Raw genomic sequence first — 20,809 nt, forward strand, 5'->3', positions numbered from 1 at the left:
GTTTAAAAAAATTTTAATATATGAGATAAAAAATATGTAAAATTTAATTTTAATTTGCAATAGCCTCTTAACGCTTCATTTTAATTTGACTATTATTCTTTCCTCTCTGAAAATAAGACCTCTCTAAACTGTGTAATTTCAAAATTAATAGCTGTCATATAAGTTTTACATAATGTTGGTGACGTAGTATATGATTTTGCAAACTGAAACAGCCAATAATAATTTTTGAAAGTTATCAATGAGCTAATGAAATAATAAAGAAATCGAAGCTAAATCACTCTGAACTAAGATTTTGTCTTGAACATATTTCACTTGCTTTCTCTGTCTCTTGTCAATTAGATGCTATCAAACTGCTTCTCTTATTATTACAATAATATCAAAAATGTGGAAAATTTTCGTATTAAAATGAAATGTTTAATATGAAAGAAACCTGTTTATTACACTAGGATATTTGTGGCTACAGATGCTAACAATAAAAAGGGATATTTAAATTTGCCACGACTCTAAGTTTCTGCTTTTTGTGTCTAGGTGTCTTCAACATTTATCGTCATTTCCGAATCATCATTTACACAGTATATGTATATATGTTGTAATAAAATAGAACTCAGTCTATTAAAATGGATTTTCATCTAAAACTAGTTCCTTTAAGATATTTAGAATAATAAATTAATTAGAAAAAAAAATTTCTTACTCAGAATCTGTAACACCAACGAAGTAATTACACTCTTTCACAAGTCCAAACATTTATTTAATCTTGTAGTCTTGTAGATACAGAATGGTAGGCCACATATATTTACCATTTAAACACAGATTACAAAATACGTAATGAGCAAATCATGTGTAAATGATGAATTATTACAAGGCTTTTTGACATCAACAATTGAATCATGTCTAAAAGCCATTTTACTAGCTTTAACAATTATCACGGCCACTCTCGGTCATTTTATGGACATCTTTTACTTTTTCCAGATGCTGTATGATTCTCTAGAAGAGGTTGATGAAGAATACAATTTATATTAATTTAGAATATTTATTCTCAAAGAATTCATCAATATTACCCTTCTCATGCCTCACATGTTCACTGAAGAAAGTTCACAAACAATCCTGAACACGTGCTTTCCTGTTTCTACTTGAGCATCTTTTTCCTTTTAGCTACAAATAGAACTGATGATTATAAAGTTCGTATTTTCTTTTATTGATGAAAGATTAGGTCTCTTGCTCATTGAGAATGAAGGTAGAAGCACAACACCGACCATCCTTCTTCTCACCTGCATTTCATGACTTTCACTGCAGTCCAAGAAGAACTGTTCTAACTAGTTCTTTCTCCTCGTGTTCAAGAAAGGATTACAATAAAACAATCCATGCTGAAATGGGAGGCTTCTCAAATGGTAAAATGATTCGTGATGAAATGTGAGACTTGTCCTCACACACCCACGTATATGTATTAACCAAGAGGTTAAAAAACCGTTAGCATATTAACCATATATGTAATTTTATGAAGCCCAAGGAAAACATACTATCCTGAAAACTGTTCTCTATCATTAGGGTTCTATGGTATTTCAGTTAGATTTTTTGGTTAAAGGATTCCTGATTTTAAATTCCATTATACTTGGCTGCCAGTTTAGTTTCTATTCGAATGGAAAGTTGATGCACTTTAAATTTTGTTGTGAATGATTTTAAATTAACTTTGCATTTAATTGTTTGGCAAAATTATTTGTTTTAATAAATATTATTTTTAAAGTTTGAAAAGCAGTCATTTAGGCATAACTTTATGTAACGTACAATACATATGCGTGTATAAACAAAAACAAGTAAGTGGGTAGATGTATTTTAACTATATTTCAACTTTTTTTAATTATATTCTAAATTTTTCTTTAGTGCCAGAATTAAGTTATATATTTAACTATATATTTTATTATAAAGTATATATTTAACTATGTATATTTATATAAAATATAAAGTAATGGGTTAAAATGTGCTGAAATGTAGTGACTTTTTTTATTATAACAGCGCACTGAAAAAATTCATTCTCTATATTAATATATTTCAATCTAATTTCCTACTCTATCATAATTTGTACTGTAAAACATTCATATAATGATTATTTATTAAAATTATAACATAATTTCACATATAGGTTCTCTCTGCTTTCCAGAATAAAGTATCCATGTAAAGTCTTTTATAAATGGAAATAACATACAACAAAGAAGCAATAGTCATTAATCTATACAAAAAAAATTTTTTGGCATTCCTTTGTTTCCAAAAAGAAACCAGTCATGCCAAATAACACACAGAACCTGAATTGTTACTAAAAGGAAGAATATTTTAATAAACATAAAACTCAAATGGATGGGCAATGACAGTGTTAAACTGAAAGATTAAATTATGGAGAAGCAGGAGTTTAGGGTGTAGAAGATCAAGGACTATTGGTTTTCTGTATTAAATCAGCATATAGCGAAATTTATCTTATGTTTTGGCTACATTGACAAAAGCCTTATCTTGTGTCCTTTCTAATATAAAAGACTTAAAATACATTTGTGTGCTCACCATTTAAGATTAACAACACATTTTCCCTGTCATACAGTTCTTTGAAGGTAGTTAAAAATTCTGTAAAGCTGCTGAAACCTCTGCTTATCTGTCTTTTCTTAAATCATTGCATGAAATGAAGGCTAGACGCCATTTGACCTTTGCCATTTCACATAACAAAACTCTGCCCCTTCCCTCTTTTTTGGGGGACCAAATAAGATATTAATATAGGTCATATACATGTAGGTCAGATCAAGTGAATTTTTGTTTTGAAAGAAGGTGAAATCTTAATTCTGCTCCCTCTGAGTAATTTGAAAAATTCTAATTCTTATCCTCTTGAAATATTGTTAAAACTAAGTAAATGTAAAGCATAGATACACTTTAAAACTAGTATTTTAGTAATATGGAAAATATTCTCATTTTGAGAGGATGCAGTATTATGTGCTGTTTACATGGTAAGTGCCATAAAAGTTTTTCAGAATTTGAGACAAAATTTGATAATTAGTAGCACTTATCATGGTAATCTAGCCAATACAATTTTGTGCACATTCATTGTCCTACATATATTATATTAGGAGTAAAGGTAATTTTTAGACATAGATTTGGAATGAGTGATAAGATTTTTTTTTATATTTTGATTTCCTTTTGTATTTACTTTTTTTATGGCATCATGCATTCAGAATATTTTTTACAAAGTCTTTCATCTTTTCTTTATAGTTGCTGTAAATGAAACAGTAGAATCTTTGAGTAATGGTCAATCTACAGATAGTTTAATACAATCTTGTGATTCAAATAGTAGCCAAAGCCAAACACCTGTACCTCCACCTAGAAAAGTTAGTATTTGTTTTATTTTTTAGACTGCTATCACACATATGCTTCTTTCGGAAGAACAACTGTTTGGAACAATTTTCTGCTTTGTCACAGATCACTTTGAAGCTAACATGTAAAGGGGGGACTGGTTACAAACTTGTTTGTAATTGGTTACTGGTCCATTACAAACAAGCTGATAGCTGATTGGTTTGAAAACAACAACTTGCAATTTTTTTATTAAAGGAAGGAAAAAATCGTGCGTCTTCTTTCAATAGTAAATCAGGCAGAAAATTGTTTGAAACAGTTGTTCGTATGAAACCTAGCTTTCAAACTCCATAAACGTTATAAATTTGGCATTGCTTTGAAGTTAAGCTTTCTAATAATGGATAGTATGCTACATTTAGATGTAGCGTACTATCCATTATTTTTGTTTTTACATAGGTAGTTTTACATAGTATGTTTTACATAGGATGTTTTTTACATAGGTAGATGATTTTAGTGCATTATATGTAAAATTGTATTTTTCCATGTAATGTAACGCAAAAAAAATCTAAAGAGACGAGCTATGCCGGAAAACCAAGAATACAGGGGCAGGTCCATTTAACATTGAATAAATGGGTACTTCGGCAATTTGGCCAAACTGGCAACTGTTTTGGCAACTAATTTTTATCACTAATTTTAGCGAGAAATTGCCAGAAGTCACCAAATTTGGCGACATTTTGGTCCAGGCCTTGTATCACATAATAGGTATTGTAATTGATCACTATATTAGCTATAACCAAAAGTCAACCCTCCTATTGCCTGCCAGTAATTTCAAGAAGCAGAAAGTACTAGAAATATCTCAGCAGCATTGTGAAAACTATGTAAGGCCGGAGAGAACATCTGCTCTCGGTTGTCACTAGCACTCATCGTGAATTCAGAGTACTAAGATATCTCTGGGTAGCTTTCTCTTTAGTTGTGCTTTGCATACATTGTGTTTAATGTTCATAGTAGTTTGAACAGCATACCTACTGATTGTACTCTTTGATATTGTGAAAAGTTGTACGACTATCCTTGTAGAAAGTTCCAGATTTCTGATGTTTCATTTGATAAAATGAATCTTATCAACCTATCATCGAAATTGTGTGCATTCAATCTAGTATGAACCCATAGGGACACAACAATATGTATTTCAATACTATTATTAATATATTTGCATATGTTTAATGTAGTTTTTAGTTTTAAGTAGAAATGTTTAGTTTTATAAATGCAATGTTAATGGCTCTTTCAGTCTTTACAAAAACTGTAACAAATACATAAGTAGTATGATTTCAATTATGTAAACTCCTAATTAAAATATGATCAATATATGATTCTTTTAGTTAGAAATACCTTGCAGAAGCACCAGAATTTTTTATATTCCTCTAATTCATATATTTGTATTTGTAAGATTAACACTCTGCATGCTGATATTTAACATTTGTGTTCATATCAAAGAATTACGAGCAGTTTAATTGTCATTGGATGATAATAGTTTAAATTCTGAAAGTTTTGAAAAATCCTTTGGCAGTGTAAGCTATCAAAAAGTTAGTATATGAGGCTTAGCATGAAAAGACTGCATTTTTTGGAATTATATGTATCTTTTTCAGAATTACCTCCTATTTATCCTTGTGTTTGAGTTGCAGGGGAAAACAAGATTGGAGAAATTGGTATTCTGATTGGAATTTTAGGCCATAGAATTATTGTATGGTGTATTATAATGTTGTATGCACATAATATATTTTTAACATTCAGTTTTGTCAAAGGTTGTTTATGAGTATGGATTTTGCCACAATCTCAGCTGTCTTTTTCTCTCAGGTACCCAAGCCATCTTTCCCTCTGCTTTCTTTTTCTTAACCATTTTTTCTTCATGTTTTTGCCATACTTACTGTAATGTGCAAATTGAGATACATTAATATGTTTTAGCTTTTGAAAGCTTATAAGAATTTTAACTTTATATATATATATATATTGTAAATATAGTGATTAATTATTTTAATATGTATTTTCTGTTATTTTATGTATGTTTATATTTACTTTTTAAATATATATGTATGTTATGTTCTTTTTTCAGATAGTTAGTTCATCCTTGAAAGCTTTGTTATGTGCTTTATTATATTTTACTTGAAACTGCTCTTGTTGTATGTTTGGCTCATGATAATCTATTCAGATTATCTGCCAAAAAAATTAGACCTACCATTACTTCCAATATTACTGTAACTTTTACTTTTAGGCTTCATTTTCTCAGAGATTTTTCATGATATTTTACATTTTTTCAGAGACACGACACTCTCAAATTAAGACGTTGCAGAGCTTTGTATGACTGTGAAGCTGATCGAGAAGATGAACTGTCATTTAGGGAAGGGGAGATAATAGTTATCATAAGTGAAGTTACAGATGATGATGATTGGATGGAAGGAATGATTGAGGGTCAACCAGAAAGGAGGGGTGTGTTCCCATCTAGCTTCGTGCATGTATTGAAAGATTGATAATAGGAAGTTTAAGGTAAATTTCCCATTTGCTGTTCCCAATAAACATGAAGGCCTTTGCATAATCTTCATCAGGTTAGTCTTCCGCTATGTTTGGCTGCCCTTCGCACAATTGGGAGGGATCTATGTTACTACATAACCTGCAAGATTGAACTCAACTATACAGCAAGGCCATGGATAGTTTGATTTTAATATGGTTAATATACTGTTCAGTTTTGCCAGAGATTTTTCATCTAGAACAAAATAAGTTATTAAAGTTCAAATTGGACTGGAAGTATGTGGTTTTGTAAAGTATATGAATATACTACTTCTCTTTCGTTATCTTTCTGATTTTGTTTTAGTGCTGACTTTTTGAAATACTATGTTAGTAGTATTGCAGGAAGTACAGTATCTAAGCATTGTTATTTATGTTGTGTAAGTTTGTTCTTGAAGCAACCTGAATGAATTTTGGGGGGCCTATAAACTAGTCATGTTCTTTTTCTACTTCTTGCACTTAATTTTTAGAGTGTTTCTTGATTATAATTTACAAGTAAATGATTAAACTGTATTAAGTTTGATTATTGTTTCAATAAGATGAAAAAGAATATTTTTCATGTATTTTGATTTTAAATCATGCTTTTTTTTTACACATTTTTTACCTTAAGAGATTTAGCTTTAAAAAATGTGGTGTTTAATATTTTGTATGTTTCTGGTTTGAATAATTACTTTTCCCTCTAACATAATTTTAGACTGAAAGCTTTATTGAAGCATTTTCTTCTGAAAATTTAAATTTCCCATATAATAATTTTTGAAGGATGTTCTATATTAGTTATATGCAAGTAAATCTATTATTTTGTAAAACTTCTATATTTTCTTTTTAAAAAAAATATTTATTTTCTTCCCTCCATCTGATTGCAGTTAAATATAATTTAACAATAATTTATATATGTATTAAATGCAAAGTGTGCTATTTAACAAGGATGAAAATTGCATGCAATTTACCAAAGCACAAACTTAAATTCCCCCCCCCCTGCAGTTGCTTCTGAAATATAAGTATTTTTAGTAATACTATTAATTTCTGCTTAAAAAAAGTAAAGAAAGAAAAGAAAAAAAAAGATAAGTTAATTGTTTGTTTTAACATTTTCTAAGAATATTTCAAAATGGAGAAGTCTAGTGAATGCCTATAGCAGCCAAAAAACAAGAGAAACTGAAATTAAATGCTACCACAGTAGATGGATTTATTTTACTAAAAGGCTTTCCAGTGACATTTTAGATAAAAGAAGCTGCTAAATAGTATGAAAAAACTGTTAAAATATATCAATTGTTTTCATATTATTAATATTTGCTATTTAACTCTTCCACATACTATGAAAAGCAAAATTGTTTATTAAGGATCACTATTTTTTTAATTCTTTGAGAATTATTCATCATTTTAATTCATCTGCTGTATTTATGACCACAAAAGTTTACTTTCTATATGTATATTTGTGAATTTTTGTACTTTGTGTAGTTCATTCATTGTGTTATCTAGAATTTAATCTATTTTTATGAGACTTTGGAGTAATACTGCTAATCTTGAAATGGTCGTACAGTTGGAAAGTGGAAGTTTTATTTCCAAAATTTTAATGAGAGGAAATGTTTTTAATTTATTATCAGCTTTTTTTCAAGTTCATATATTCTTCTTTGCCATATTTTCAGCATTACTTGTTTTATTAAATTTCTGGCTTCAAAAAAAGGTTTTTTAATGCAAATAATGATATTATTAAAGTGTTGTAAGGGGGAGAAATTTAAATAGGTATGTCTTTTTTAATTCTTTGGAAATGTGTTTTAAAATGAAATGTTTCTGTACATGTATAATAAAAAATTATGTTTACAAACTATTAATACTAAAGCTAATCTTCCCTTAAAAAGTGTATAATTATTTCAAGAAGCAATACTTAACTGATTATGCCTTATATTAAAAATGCAGAGTAAAATCTCAAATCATTTACTCAATCATTTTAATAACAACTGCCCCCCCCCAAAAAAATGCCAGGTTTATTAAGAATTATTTGTTGGTTGTAAAAGGATCAGTTTATATCTGTTGAAAATTATATTATTTTTCATATTTGTGGGATGGAAAACTGCAAAATGAATTTTAAATACACAGAGAATCTATTCTACAGAGCTATAGATATCGTGTGCTTCACAAACTTTTTTGCTTTACAACTACGTGCATTATGTTAAGGGAAAAGAAGATTCCAATCAGAAAATAATGTATTAATGAGATAATTATAAATAAACATATATTATTATAGGAAATTGATAATCATAAAATTAGTTCATAATTGTAGGTAAATATATATACTTACACAATTAAAAAAAATTAGCATTCCAAAACTTTTCTCAACCCCTAGTTTGGAAACCAGTAATCTAATCAATCAATAAAAAAAAATGACAGATCATACAGGGAATGACTTAAAAGCTGATCACTGAAAATTTCAAAGATGTTTTCTTCTATTGCAAGTTTTTAAATACAAACCTAATAAAAAAATGTGTTATCAATACCAATGCAAAGTAAGAAAATTGTTATGTGAGCCAAATGAGTGTGCATATATTAATAAACTGTTGATATAGTTTGACCTTATTTTGGGGGGGAAGTGGATACATTCTTTGTTGATGCTACTATTTTTTGGATTTCACTCAAGAAATCAGAAGTTATCACCTTCAAAAAGGATAACTTCTCATTTCTTGACTGTTCTCTTTGTTGTTTGTGTTCATCTTGAACCAAATATTTAATGTACATTGCCATGGTTTAAATTTTAACATGCATTGCCATGGTTTGTCTTCATCTACTGATGTTCCACTTTTATAAAATAGCTTTACTGATGTATAACTTCATTTAATCAGAGCATATTCTCCAGTGTTTGGTAATAGGCTGTAATCTTAGAAAAAGTTTCATTACAGATCAAATCCCAGAAACCTATAGTTACACAAGAAATACCATAAAAGTTGTGTATACTGTATGTTACCTGAAGCAACAACACTGTAGTGAAATCAGACAAATGATAAATGTCAGATTTAAAAAATATACAAATACAAAATATAATGTACTGTAGATGAAACTGCAAGGCAATATTGAACAAGTACAGCATATTCAGAGTTGTTAAAAATTCAGCAATAAAAGCATTGGTGATTTATTTAGTGATAAAAGAACGACAATGGCTAGCAAACTCCCAAGTTTGGTTCAGGTATCAACTAATAGGTGTTATGTGCTGTGAAATGTATATAACATGAAGAAATCGTGTAAATTAATTCTAATTAGATTTGATAATATGAAATTCAAAATAAATATTGCTAAAAAATTATATAACATAAATTTTTAACACTGTATTTTTCTTGTATTCCTTACACTGTATCCCATCATCAAATAAGTTGCATAGTTAAGTGAGAAAAATAACAATAGTACTTAAATCGGAGTTTCTTTTAGATTTTCATAAAGGAAATTTTCCATGCCTTTCATCCTTGTTATACCATGCTAAAATTATAGTGGAATTGTTTGTAATGTCCTTTTACCATTATATGAGTTTTATTTGCTCTTTTTCTTGAAATAGAGCATCATCAAGCATCTGCTTAAAATCATAATTGTTTTTCTAGATACCTGCTTCTAGTAACTTTTATGTATGATATGCTTTTATTTGTGAAATTTATTATTTATGATATTTGAATTGCATTTGTACACAAAATTTCAAAAAGAATTTTTAAATATTTGCTTTGCTGTAAGGTCAAAAAGTATTGGATTAAATTTTATTGTGCAAAAGTATTACTTTGTAAATACTAGAAACAATTTAAAAATTCTGCAAGTTGTTTATTTTGGAACCAGTGAATCCTCATAATTAATGCTTTAATGTAAAATTTAATATACATTTATTATTTTAAAAAGATTATTTATGTTGTGTGATAATTTTTTTTTTTTTTTTTATTTTTATTTTCTATGGGCTGATGACATTATTTCTGAAATGTGAAACATGAATTTTCCTTCTTTTTGTCTCCAGTCTTAAATGTGTTTTATCAGTACTGTTAGTTTATCATTACATTATGATTGTTCATTGATATTCAATAATATTGCTTTAACATTCTTTGCATTATTTAACCTAGCATTGTAAAATACCTAGGAAACGTAACTTAATAAATTAAAATGCAAATTTATCTACTGATCACGAGGCAATTATTTTTCAGATTTTTTTTTCCATATTACTTGTGCTTTTGAAGTAGATTGAATCTGAGATCAAAAGTTTAATATCTATACTTTCTAATGAAAAATTTCTCATCCCTTAAACCGTAGTTATTAAAATCACATATTAATTATATTCACTGCAATTATTCTACTTTCATGCTGTTTCTCTCTGATTTAAAAATAGAACATCCTTAGAATTTTTAATCTGAGCACACGATATTTACCATTCTAAGAATATAATGTGGTACTGAGTTATGCATGTTAAAATTTAAATTTTAGTTGTTACCATATTGTCATATTAGAGAATTATCATCTACACGTTAGGATCTGAAAATGGAAATATGATTTCAATGAAATGCACATTTAATGAACAGTTAATTCATTTTCATGTAAAATATGCTAATATTTAAAATTTATTCAGGAATTGCTAATCATTTTCTTGGAAATAAAGTAAAACTTATAGGGATGGGGATGTTCATTTTAAAAAAGATTTCATTAATTATTTTCATGTGTTATATTTTTACTTATTTTCAGTTTGTTCATCATTTTAATGTTGCCCTTTCGTGGATCTCAAAATGTTATATTGCTTTTGTCAATTTCATTCACATGTTTGAAGTATTTATTTATGTTATCCATATATAACTAATGTAATTTAATTTCACCTTATATTGCTCTCTATCTGTGTAATGTAAATGTTTGAATATGTATGATTTAAGAGGATTTGTTCTCATATGTAGCCTACTGTGATTCTGAAAATTAAAAAGTGTAGTTTTTGTCATATTTTTGAAGCAGACAAGAATAATTTATTCTAGTAATTTGAAGATGAAGAAAATATGTTTTCTGCATGAAATTTTTTTATTGTTTACAATTAACATTTCATACTATTTTTTTATTTTTATTAAGTATATGTTTTACTTAATTTTAATCATATATGTTGTTTTAATTAAGAAGCTCGATTTTTAATTAAATGAAATATTTTATTATCTTGAAAAAAATTGCTTCTCTTCTCTTGACCTCTTATCAACAATCAATATCAAATACAAATTATGCTAAATACTTTATTATTTCAAAATGAGCATTTTAAAATGTTTGGGTTGATATTATATGGTATTCAAATAATGCAGTAATATTTGTTTTGAGTGTATTAAATATTTGTGTTATACTTTACATATTTTTAAGTGTAAAAATATGGTATTTGAAAATCATATAAAAATAATTTTTAGTAGGATTATTTTTGTGGCTCATAAAAATTATTACTAAGATCTTTATGTCATAAATAATTATTCTAAAAATGGAAAAAATATGACTAAATGCAAATAGAAGCTAAAAATATTTTTAACTTTTAAGTATAGTATTTGTTGATAGTTCTTTAACAAGATAAGTAAATGAAATATGAATACGACACTTTTTTTTTTTTTATTTCTTATTTATTTTAGTGATGATTGTTTGATATTGGTCTGTGATTTGCAGTTTTGAAGTTAAAATGGCATTAAAATTCTGTAAATATTATCATGAAAATACTGTTAAATTTATTAAAGAATGTTTTTCCTTTTTTATCATAATTTTTTATATTTTCCCAGTCATATCACCCCTTCTGGAAAACTTTTTTTTAAAATATCACCAAATGTTATTTTGAAGATTTTCAGGATGTATAGTTTCATGATTTGATTTAGAGGTTCAAATGAATGAATAAACATATTAATAAATAAGTAATTAACACATTCTGAAGTTGGAGTATTTAAATTTTGATTACATGTTGCACCATTTATAAACAATATGATTCATAAAGTCTAAGAAATGTATGTTGAGATTTAAAGATTGTACAGCCATAAAGAAAACTTTTTTTTTTTTTTTTTTTTTTTTTTATGTTCATACTGTTTTCTACATTTATATAAACATCTTGCAGATATTGGCATCGGGTACCTAAAATAATAAAAATAATAGATATCAGACATTTGGTAGAACATTATGACATTTTTCTGAGGGTGTGCTGGTAGAAAACCATTTTTTTAGATTAAAATCCTTCTCAGGGGAAGAAAAAAATTCAATGCATTATGCTGATAATAAAACCTAATGTGGCCAGCCCTTAAATTTATATCAAATTTTCAGAAGTGATGTTGACTGACTGTCCATACATGCGCACAATTCAAAATTCAGAGTTTAAAATTTAAATAATAAATGCATTCATTACAATGCTGAAGTGATAGTTTTCCCCTCCTCCTCCTCCAGTGTCTAAACTATCTATGCTTTGTACCTGAAACTTTAGACATTTTGTAAGGACCAAGCTAAGAAATCCTTAAATGAGTAAGCTGCAATGTAATTAATGTGCCTCTTTCTATTAATTTTGTAATACTATGTAGTTTGACATAAAAATATTTCTTTCTTTCTTATTATTAAGCAGATATCCCATAGTTTCAGTATTCTACCTTGCTGTATATTTAAAATCCTAAATACAAGTACATAAAATATATAAGAGAGGTAGAAATTATCAAATATAAATGTACATTTTCATATGCCTTTTTTAAAGGGGTGGCTGAAATTCAAATTCATATTTCTACTGAGACCTGAGTAATAGTCAAAGGAAGCACTAGATTTATCTTTGTATAATATATAAATATATATACAAGAAAAAAAGCTATACTCACTTGCCTTGTCCTTTGATACTTTTCATGCAATTTGAGCCATGTTGTGTGTAAAAAATCTTGCCATATATTTTTAATAGTTTGCTGATATAATTGATACATTCATTTGAATGAGATTTAAATGTAATGAAAGTGCTAAATATGTTATCTGATTATCATAGTGAAGCTTTTCTTCCCATCTTTTTATGTTAATAAATTTTATTAATTGAAATGGGTGCTCTTAATGTTAAAAGTTATTAACATGTGAAATATTAAGATTTGTTTTTATGTAGAACGTTGCTTCATATGGTGCTTTGTTTTAAGATATGCATTAATAATCCATTTTTCATTAAAGCAGTTGTTTGTGAAAATTAACAGATTTTTCATATGGATTCATTTTTTGTGGATTGTTTGAGATATTTTCTGCTTCATTTTCTGTAGCTTTAATTTTACATTTTTATTATTTGCTCACACTTTCAACTCGGTCTACAGCCATTGACTAGAAAAACCAATCAGTATTACTTTATTATGAATTTAATGTTTTATTATGTGCTTTTATATTATTTTTTAATGTAGTGTTTATTCACTGATGTTGTAGCTATGGCTGTTTAAGTTGCTGGTTAAGATAGTTACATGAATGCTGTGTTTTAAAATTTATCTCCAGCAGTAAAAGTGTTGCAGGCCTTTTATTTATCTTTTCCAACCAGATTACAAAAAAAAAAAAAGAGGTGGGAGAGAGAGTTTTTGTAAGGCATGTTGGATATGATTTCATAAAGCAAGTCGGATAAAGTTGGAAAAAAAAAAAATCTTTTTTTTTTCAGCTTTAGTATTGCCTTATGTTGTATTTCATCTTATTTCTCTGTATTAAACTATAAAACTTTAGATGGGTTTGTTTATAAGATCTTTCTGCTGTTAGCTTGCTGGTATTTTATGTAATTACAAACATATATGTATATAGTCGTCGTTGATAGTGCTCATCTGTTACTTACACAATTGAGTAGATCACAGAGAAATTATTGCTTAAGTTATGCATTTATGCCCAGTGTCCAAAATTCTGGAATTCTGTATGTATAATTCATTTTATTCCTGTCTTATGTGTTGCTTGGCAGATAGTGTAAGCTGCAAGTAAGCTTCTAGTTTGAACATTTTCTGTACCCATCAGTTACAGTTAAAGCTCTGTTTTAATTAATTGCATTATTAATTCGAATTGAAGTATTTTTTTATTTGTAATTTATGAAAACTTAATTTAGCAGCCTCTGAAAATCTATGTCCTAGATTATTGTCTTTGTAACCTATGCTTAGAGTCAGCCTTAGAAAGTAAAGCCTTTTTGAAAGTCATCTTTTTAGCTTTCTGCCGCCTTATTCTATTTTACGTGCAGAAATCTGTAGGATATTTTAAGTTTTCCATTGCCTTTATTAATACTTTTGGATGTGATCTATCTATCCTGTTTAAAGTCTTACGTTCAGGAATTTTAAATTTTAATGTATATTTTATAGTGCTGATCTCGCCCAGACCTGAATAATCATATCATTAATTTTTTTTTCTCTAAGTTATTCCTGCACTTTCTGCAGTTTGCTTGTTATCCTTGATGCAGTGTTTTTTATTGATTCTTCATTTTCAGTTTTTGAATAAAACAGATATTTAAAGAAGTGAAGAATTAAAGATAATGGTGCCAGGTCACCAAATAATAGGTTTTGGAAGCCCGTTTTAAGAATTAATTAGAAATTTACATCCATTGAAATATTTTGAAAGCTGAAGTTTCTAAAACCTAAATAAAAACTGTACTGTGTAACAATAATATAACCTAGGAAGCCAAACAGCTTGAGCATAACCATTATACTTTGTTTAAATCGATAGAATATTTCTGCATAAGTTAAAAAAAATATTGAAATGTGAGCAATATTCAAGTTCACCTATAATTTTTCAATATAGCCAGCACACTTTTTAAAAAAAATTGAAAATTAAATGAAGAGTTGCCAAATATTGTGAATAATATTGGTATTATATAATTGATCAGATAAGTAATCATAAAAATTTGAACTGGATAAGCTATATATATATATAATTCCTTGCTGATGGGTAAATTTTTAAACTAAGCAAAATGAGTAGGTAGAATTGGTGCTATATTTTCTAAAATGCATAGAGATGTTGCAGTTTGTCTCATTTTTAAAACTTGCCTTTATTTTTAATACAATATTTTGATATTGATGTTAGTCTGTGATCTACTCCTTTTGCAATCATATCTGATTATTATGTGATCATTGAATTGTAAAGCATGAAAATAACTTTATCAGTCCTGCAGATGGCACTGATATTCACAGAATTGAATCATGCTGAAGGAGTTTGAAGCTAAAGATTCTACATAATATGTAGAGTACCACACTGCAGATACTTGTGCATTATCTTGTGGAACCATGGGAGAGATTCATTAATAAAAGTGACTATTTTTTTGCCATGCTGCATGACATTCATAGTGTATGTGGCTGAACGACTTCTGAAAAATATTGAAGCCCTTTTAAGGGCCACTCCTACTTTTGCTTTATAAAATTAGAAGTAATTTAAATTTAATGAATATAAAAGTTTAATAGTTAATTAATTAATGAAATCATGCTTATTTATGTATTCTTAAAGATGGTGTTTTGGGGATACCATCTAAGAAATAAGTAATTGATTAAAAGTGGTAGATCACATATTGCGTCAGTACCAATAAACATTAATAATCATTTTCATTGTGTGTGCAAATTTTTGTAGGTAAGGTATTTTTCTTAGAAGCTAAATGAGATATAAAATATGAATTTTAAAAGACTACATTCCTGTAGATTTTCATAAATAGTCCCAAGTGTGTGTGAATAGAAAATAATTTTAATAAAATCTATCATTGAAAAATAATATAAATTGAATTACCCTTCTTACTAAATGTCAGGTTTATTTTATAAACATACTGGAAAATGTTAGTGAATTTTGTAATAAGAGTTGTTACATTAAAGTTCCAGTAATTTTAAATGTATTTGATAAGACATTTTGCCACTATTCTCTAGATTTTTAAGGAACTCCAATTTATTGAATTGAAAGAATAATTTTCATTTAGTTATTTATATGTGTATTCTCATTTGCATCTGTACAGAAGCATGTATTTGCCAGATTGGTAATGTTATAAAATGGAAGTTAACTGTGACCAAAAAATTAGAATTATTTCTGTTGCAAATTGTTATTCTCTAAGTTTACTACCTTATTTACAGATGTTTAATACTGAATAAATACTAAATACATTTATGCAAATTTAACTAAAGTTCTTAAAACCATTTTCTGCCATTCTGTGAAAGGGTGTGTGGTATTTTAATGGATAGACATAGAAAAGGAATTTTTTCTTAAGCTGTGATCATTGAAGAACTGAAGAAGTTTTTGAGAACTTTTTACATGTCATATTAGCATTATAATATTTTATACCTCGAACAAATAATACTTGTTTGCTTTATTGCAAGAGAGGATTTTGAGAAATAACTTATTTTCTCAGCTTAAAGCTTGTCCTTTATCAAAAATCATTTATTTAATGAAAAATAAATTAGACATTTTGAATTTATCATGTAAAAATTTGAAGATTAAACTGAAGTATATTTTAGAAACTTCATTTATTGTGCTAATAGTTTTTAATGTGTAGAGCTTTATTTGTTTGGAAATTTTATTAAAAGAGAGAATGTTTTTTAGGTATAGCGTGAGAATGGTATTTTAAAATTAATGTAAGCTAGTTTATTATTAGAACTTAGCATAATTTCAGAATGAACTGTCAATTATAGGAAATTATATTTCCTGCAAAGGAATAATTATATTTCCTTTTTTAAAATATAATTATGTTTAAGAAATGTGTAAGGAATCTGAGTGCCTTTTCTTTCTCCAACATAAACAGCCATGTCTACTGCATTGTATACCTGTTAATAAAAACACACTGTTAATATTTTTTGTAGACTAAAGTGAGAAAGTGAGTGAGTGTATCTTTGCGGTTTGTTTCTTGAGCTCACATGAATGTTTTGTCTTTGTGTGTTTATGTATTTTTTCATTGATAGTTTAAAAAAAACATAAGAATTGTAAATACTGTAATAATACTGTGTGTATGTTTAAAAATTCTGCATATGACATACACACAAAGTTTGTACATTTTTCCACTGTTTGTATAATTTGACTATAACATTGTAAAAGCTATTGTAGATACATTAAAAACTAGTCTAGTTAGGAGCACAACTCTTTTGACTCCTTCAAATGCCTAAAGTACTCATTCCATCATTGTATATTGTAAATAGCAGCTCAATTTCTACTCAAATTCTTTTCTAATTTAAAATTTATAAGCTGCTACGTTACCAAATCTTGTTGTTACTTAAAAACATTTTGGATCAAATATTGTAGCATCGAGATCATGGGGAAAAGAATTTGAAAAAAAAATCATTATTTTTAAGTATTATTTCATTCTTATCTTTAAATAAAAATGACAAATGCAAAATGTATGTTGCAGTAAATAGAAAATGTTTTATAATACACTTGAAAATTTAGAAATTGTCTACCAATAAATAGCTTATATTTTGTGCCTTGGAGTTTTATTTTTCACCATACAACATCATATTTTTCTTGCATTTAATTCTTTTATTCTTTATTTCCCCTGGGATACAAAATGTTATGGTTTCTTTGAAATGTTGTTTTATGAAAAGTATATGAAAATAATAATTATGCTCATTTGTATGCATGTATTCACAATTACTTTTCTCTTTTAAATATCGATAACTATTAATGAAAGTATATTACGTGAACTTCCCCCCTCCATGGTGGACATAAGTCGTTATAGACGTTGGTCACTTTAAAGTATAGAGGTATCTAATAGGTGGGCCACCGTTACCCCTGTGAAGGGACCACAGCCCTTTGGCACAGCAGTCAGAGTCCCTAACCCCTTATCCACTTGAGTGACATATTGGGTTAACTAAAAGTTTGTGTTCAATAATACTACAGTTACTTTAGTGACATGGACTGTGTTCACCTTGCATGAATAAAATGTGATATGCATTATTTTAATTAACGGATCATTTGTTGTATTTAGAATTCTGTAAGGAAAGTGTAGTAATACACATGTTGATTTCCTTTTTTCATTAGGAGTTTTTTTCATTTAAACCAATGCTTTATAACCATTGAAGCATGCAAGTAAGGCAAAATATCCTGGTAACCTATATGACATCTTACTATAACAGTGTGCTTCATTACGTTTTTAAGATTAAAAAACAAAATGCTATCAAACAAGAGCCTTTCCTTTCACACCTCCAATCTTCTGTTCCTGAAAGAATAACAATCCAGCTCAGATGAAGACTGTCATGTGAAGGACTGGGGTTTCATTTCCTGCTGAAGAGGTATGTCTATCAGTGGCCAGGCGGATAAGACCACTGAATACTGATTGTTTGATCTGGGTTCAAAGTTGGCTAATAAGCTGTTGTATCAGTTTTTTTTTTTTTTTTTTTGGTTGCTTTTGTGTGTATATACATATAGCATCTATAATATTTTCAAAACATAATCCCAGCATGGTGTCTGAGCAAAATAAATCAGGAAGAGCCTGAAGTGGTGGAACGACTATCACTTAGAGGCTACAGAGCCAGTGACTCTGCAAGAGAACTTAGATACAATTAGATTTTTTAACCCCCAAAAAAAGACATTGGGGTCAGATGGGAAAGCTCCATTCTGATGATTGCCCGTCTGATGAATACACACAGATGAAAGCTGACATTGGTAAAAGACTATATTAATAAAAGGACATATGATTTTTATCAGTATAGTTGGGAATTTGCAGAATCAAAAAAATCACTTGATATTCCAAATATACCTTTATTACTTGTGGCACTTCACAATGGGAGGCAATCTGCTCCCCACAATTTTGATAATTTAATAATGGCCCATTACATTTGAAACAAAAGCAGCAAAGCAAGAGACGTCTTTCAGCCACTAAGCACAAGCAGAGAAAGAGGGAGGGAGTAGGATTGCACGATATTTATAGTAAAATATTTCGTTAATCTGATTGGCTAAAACTTATATGCAATGCAGAAGTTTCAAGATGACATAATGCGGAATATGTTTTCAGATATGACGCAGTTTAGAGAAAGTTATTACTAGAGACAAAGTACCCTCTGTTGTAATATATTCAGCAGCAGGAATTTTGATGGTGTAGAAGTGTTGATCTATAATGACTATAAAATTGGAGACGAAGGCAGATTAAACCTTCAGTTTCTTTTTTTCAGCAACGTGTTACGGCTACACACAAGTCGGCACATTAAAGGTGCCTGTTCCAAAAGGCTTACATTTTTTATAACTTTGTAGCAAGAAAGCAGCAGCAGACAGACAGCAGTCTAGCTAGGCCAAAGCGTGGAAAGCAAGTGCGTTATTTTGAGAGTGAAATCTTATTTAGACTTAGCTTTGGTTCTCAAAGCATTTTGATTGGATAGTTAATATTACTGTAAAATTAATATTGGCTGCTTGAGTTTTAGTTCAATTTACATCACTAGAATTATATAAGAGCCATATGACAGAGATTTTTCTCGAAATGATGCAGTGCAAATAGATGTTGCTATTTTTAGAATAGAGAAAGGAAATTAATTTACGCTGCTAATTTAACCTTTTACATATTCTTTATTTTTCTTACATCAATATCTCCCTCGCAACAGCACGTTATCACTTTCATCAGCTGTGTAGTCCGTAACACGGTCTTTCATCATCATTCATTTATACTTATGTATCGTGATTTATTCTATACAGTAAGATCCCACTTAAAGCGGGGGATACGTTCCATCAAAGTAGAGCTTAATGCAAAACAACGCTAAACGAGGCTATCTTAACATGTAAATAATGGGGTTAGGGTAAGATGGATAGAAAATCGGTTAGGTATTAAATTAAGTAATGTTTTTTTAATAAAAATAAAACCAAACATTTATTTCTTACAAAAATAAAAACAATATAAACGAATATACTTATAAAAACAAATAAAATTCTAAGTCAGTCAGATCATCATTCAGTCTATTCTGTGTTTCCAATTTTCTGTCTTTTTGTCAAGAAGGCATTATGATAGATTGGCTTAATGGCATATTGCATTCAGTTTCGTCGTCAATCCATATAGACAGTCGTTTTTCCATTTCCTTTAGCATTATATGAAGTGTAAAGTGAGTGATTCACTTGAGTAAAGTGAATGCGAACTAGTTTTTCTTAAAGTGTTTTCCACGAAGGCATTCCTTTCCTTAGACAGCTGTGCCAACTAGCGGCCGAGCAGTAAAGTCACTGAACACCTGTGTCAATCCGGGTGCGAGTCTTGGCGAACGGGCTGGTTGCGTGGAAGTTTTCATGGTTTTTCCCATGTATAACGTCGGTACGAGCAAATTTCCTTAAAAATCTTCCTTTCTGCATGAAGACATCTCTCCCACAGGCAGATAGCCTTAAGTAAGTTCTTTTTCCTTACTCAATTAATTAGTTAACCATTAGGCCACTAGCTGTCTCGTACTTTGCCATAATCTAAAAATTTAAATTTGAGCATCGGTTATATCACCGGCAACCCAAGTTCTGTATGTTTGAGGGTCAATTTAAGTTGTGTCATGAGGCCGCAGAAAATATAATGTTAATAAAATATTTTAAGTAATTTCAAGATTCTCGAGGAATTAGTTTTAACTAATGAGGAGTTAGTTTTAACTAATGCATGAAAATAATCCTAAGATAGCCATAAGTATAAAAATATGCATAAATTCAGCCAACAATGGTAAATTTTGTTAACTTAGCCGCAAGCTACCAGTTTGGCCATCATTGGGTTAAACTGATATTTTTTATGTTAATCAAACATGGTAGTAAGAGGCGTCTATTTCTGGCTGTACAAATTTCTAAATTTTTCAATTAAGAATTTAATTATTAATAAAACTGATTAGTAGCATTCGAAGTTAATTTAGATATCCTCTATAACTGACTTCTAGAACATAGCTTATATCTTGTTTCTGTGATGATTAAATGAAAGCAATGATTAAGGATTCGAAATCTTTTGAATACAATAAATATATGCGATATTTTCGATACGATTCCGTTCGTTGAGTTAAAGGAAATATTTACTTTTGATTGACAGTATCTACTCCAGTTTGATGCTACGCTTTTC

At 28.7% G+C, this 20,809-nt stretch overlaps 2 protein-coding genes across 4 annotated transcripts in view; both read left to right on the plus strand.

Moving 5' to 3' along the window:
* Window positions 1–17,236, plus strand: part of Asap (ArfGAP domain of ASAP) — a 103,695-nt gene extending 86,459 nt beyond the window's left edge. For both annotated transcript variants that reach the window (XM_085814098.1, XM_085814099.1), the window contains 2 exons: window positions 3,244–3,359; window positions 5,634–17,236. In XM_085814098.1, coding sequence (XP_085670224.1) covers window positions 3,244–3,359; window positions 5,634–5,843 — 326 coding nt within the window. In that variant the 3' untranslated portion in view covers window positions 5,844–17,236. The remainder of the gene's footprint in view (window positions 1–3,243; window positions 3,360–5,633) is intronic.
* Window positions 17,237–19,959: 2,723 nt separating this feature from the next.
* The window catches only part of LOC118190969 (FMRFamide-activated amiloride-sensitive sodium channel-like), a 63,291-nt gene continuing 62,441 nt past the window's right edge, over window positions 19,960–20,809 (plus strand). Inside the window, exon 1 of one of the 2 annotated variants that reach the window (XR_015040452.1) lies at window positions 19,960–20,112. The gene's annotated coding sequence lies outside the window, so the exon portion shown is untranslated. The remainder of the gene's footprint in view (window positions 20,113–20,809) is intronic. The other variant, XM_085814101.1, reaches the window with a different exon arrangement.

Source organism: Stegodyphus dumicola, chromosome 3 (genome assembly GCF_044657685.1).
Source record: "Stegodyphus dumicola isolate Sdum_Otavi_A_Nest chromosome 3, ASM4465768v1".
Taxonomy (NCBI): Eukaryota; Metazoa; Arthropoda; class Arachnida; order Araneae; family Eresidae; genus Stegodyphus; species Stegodyphus dumicola.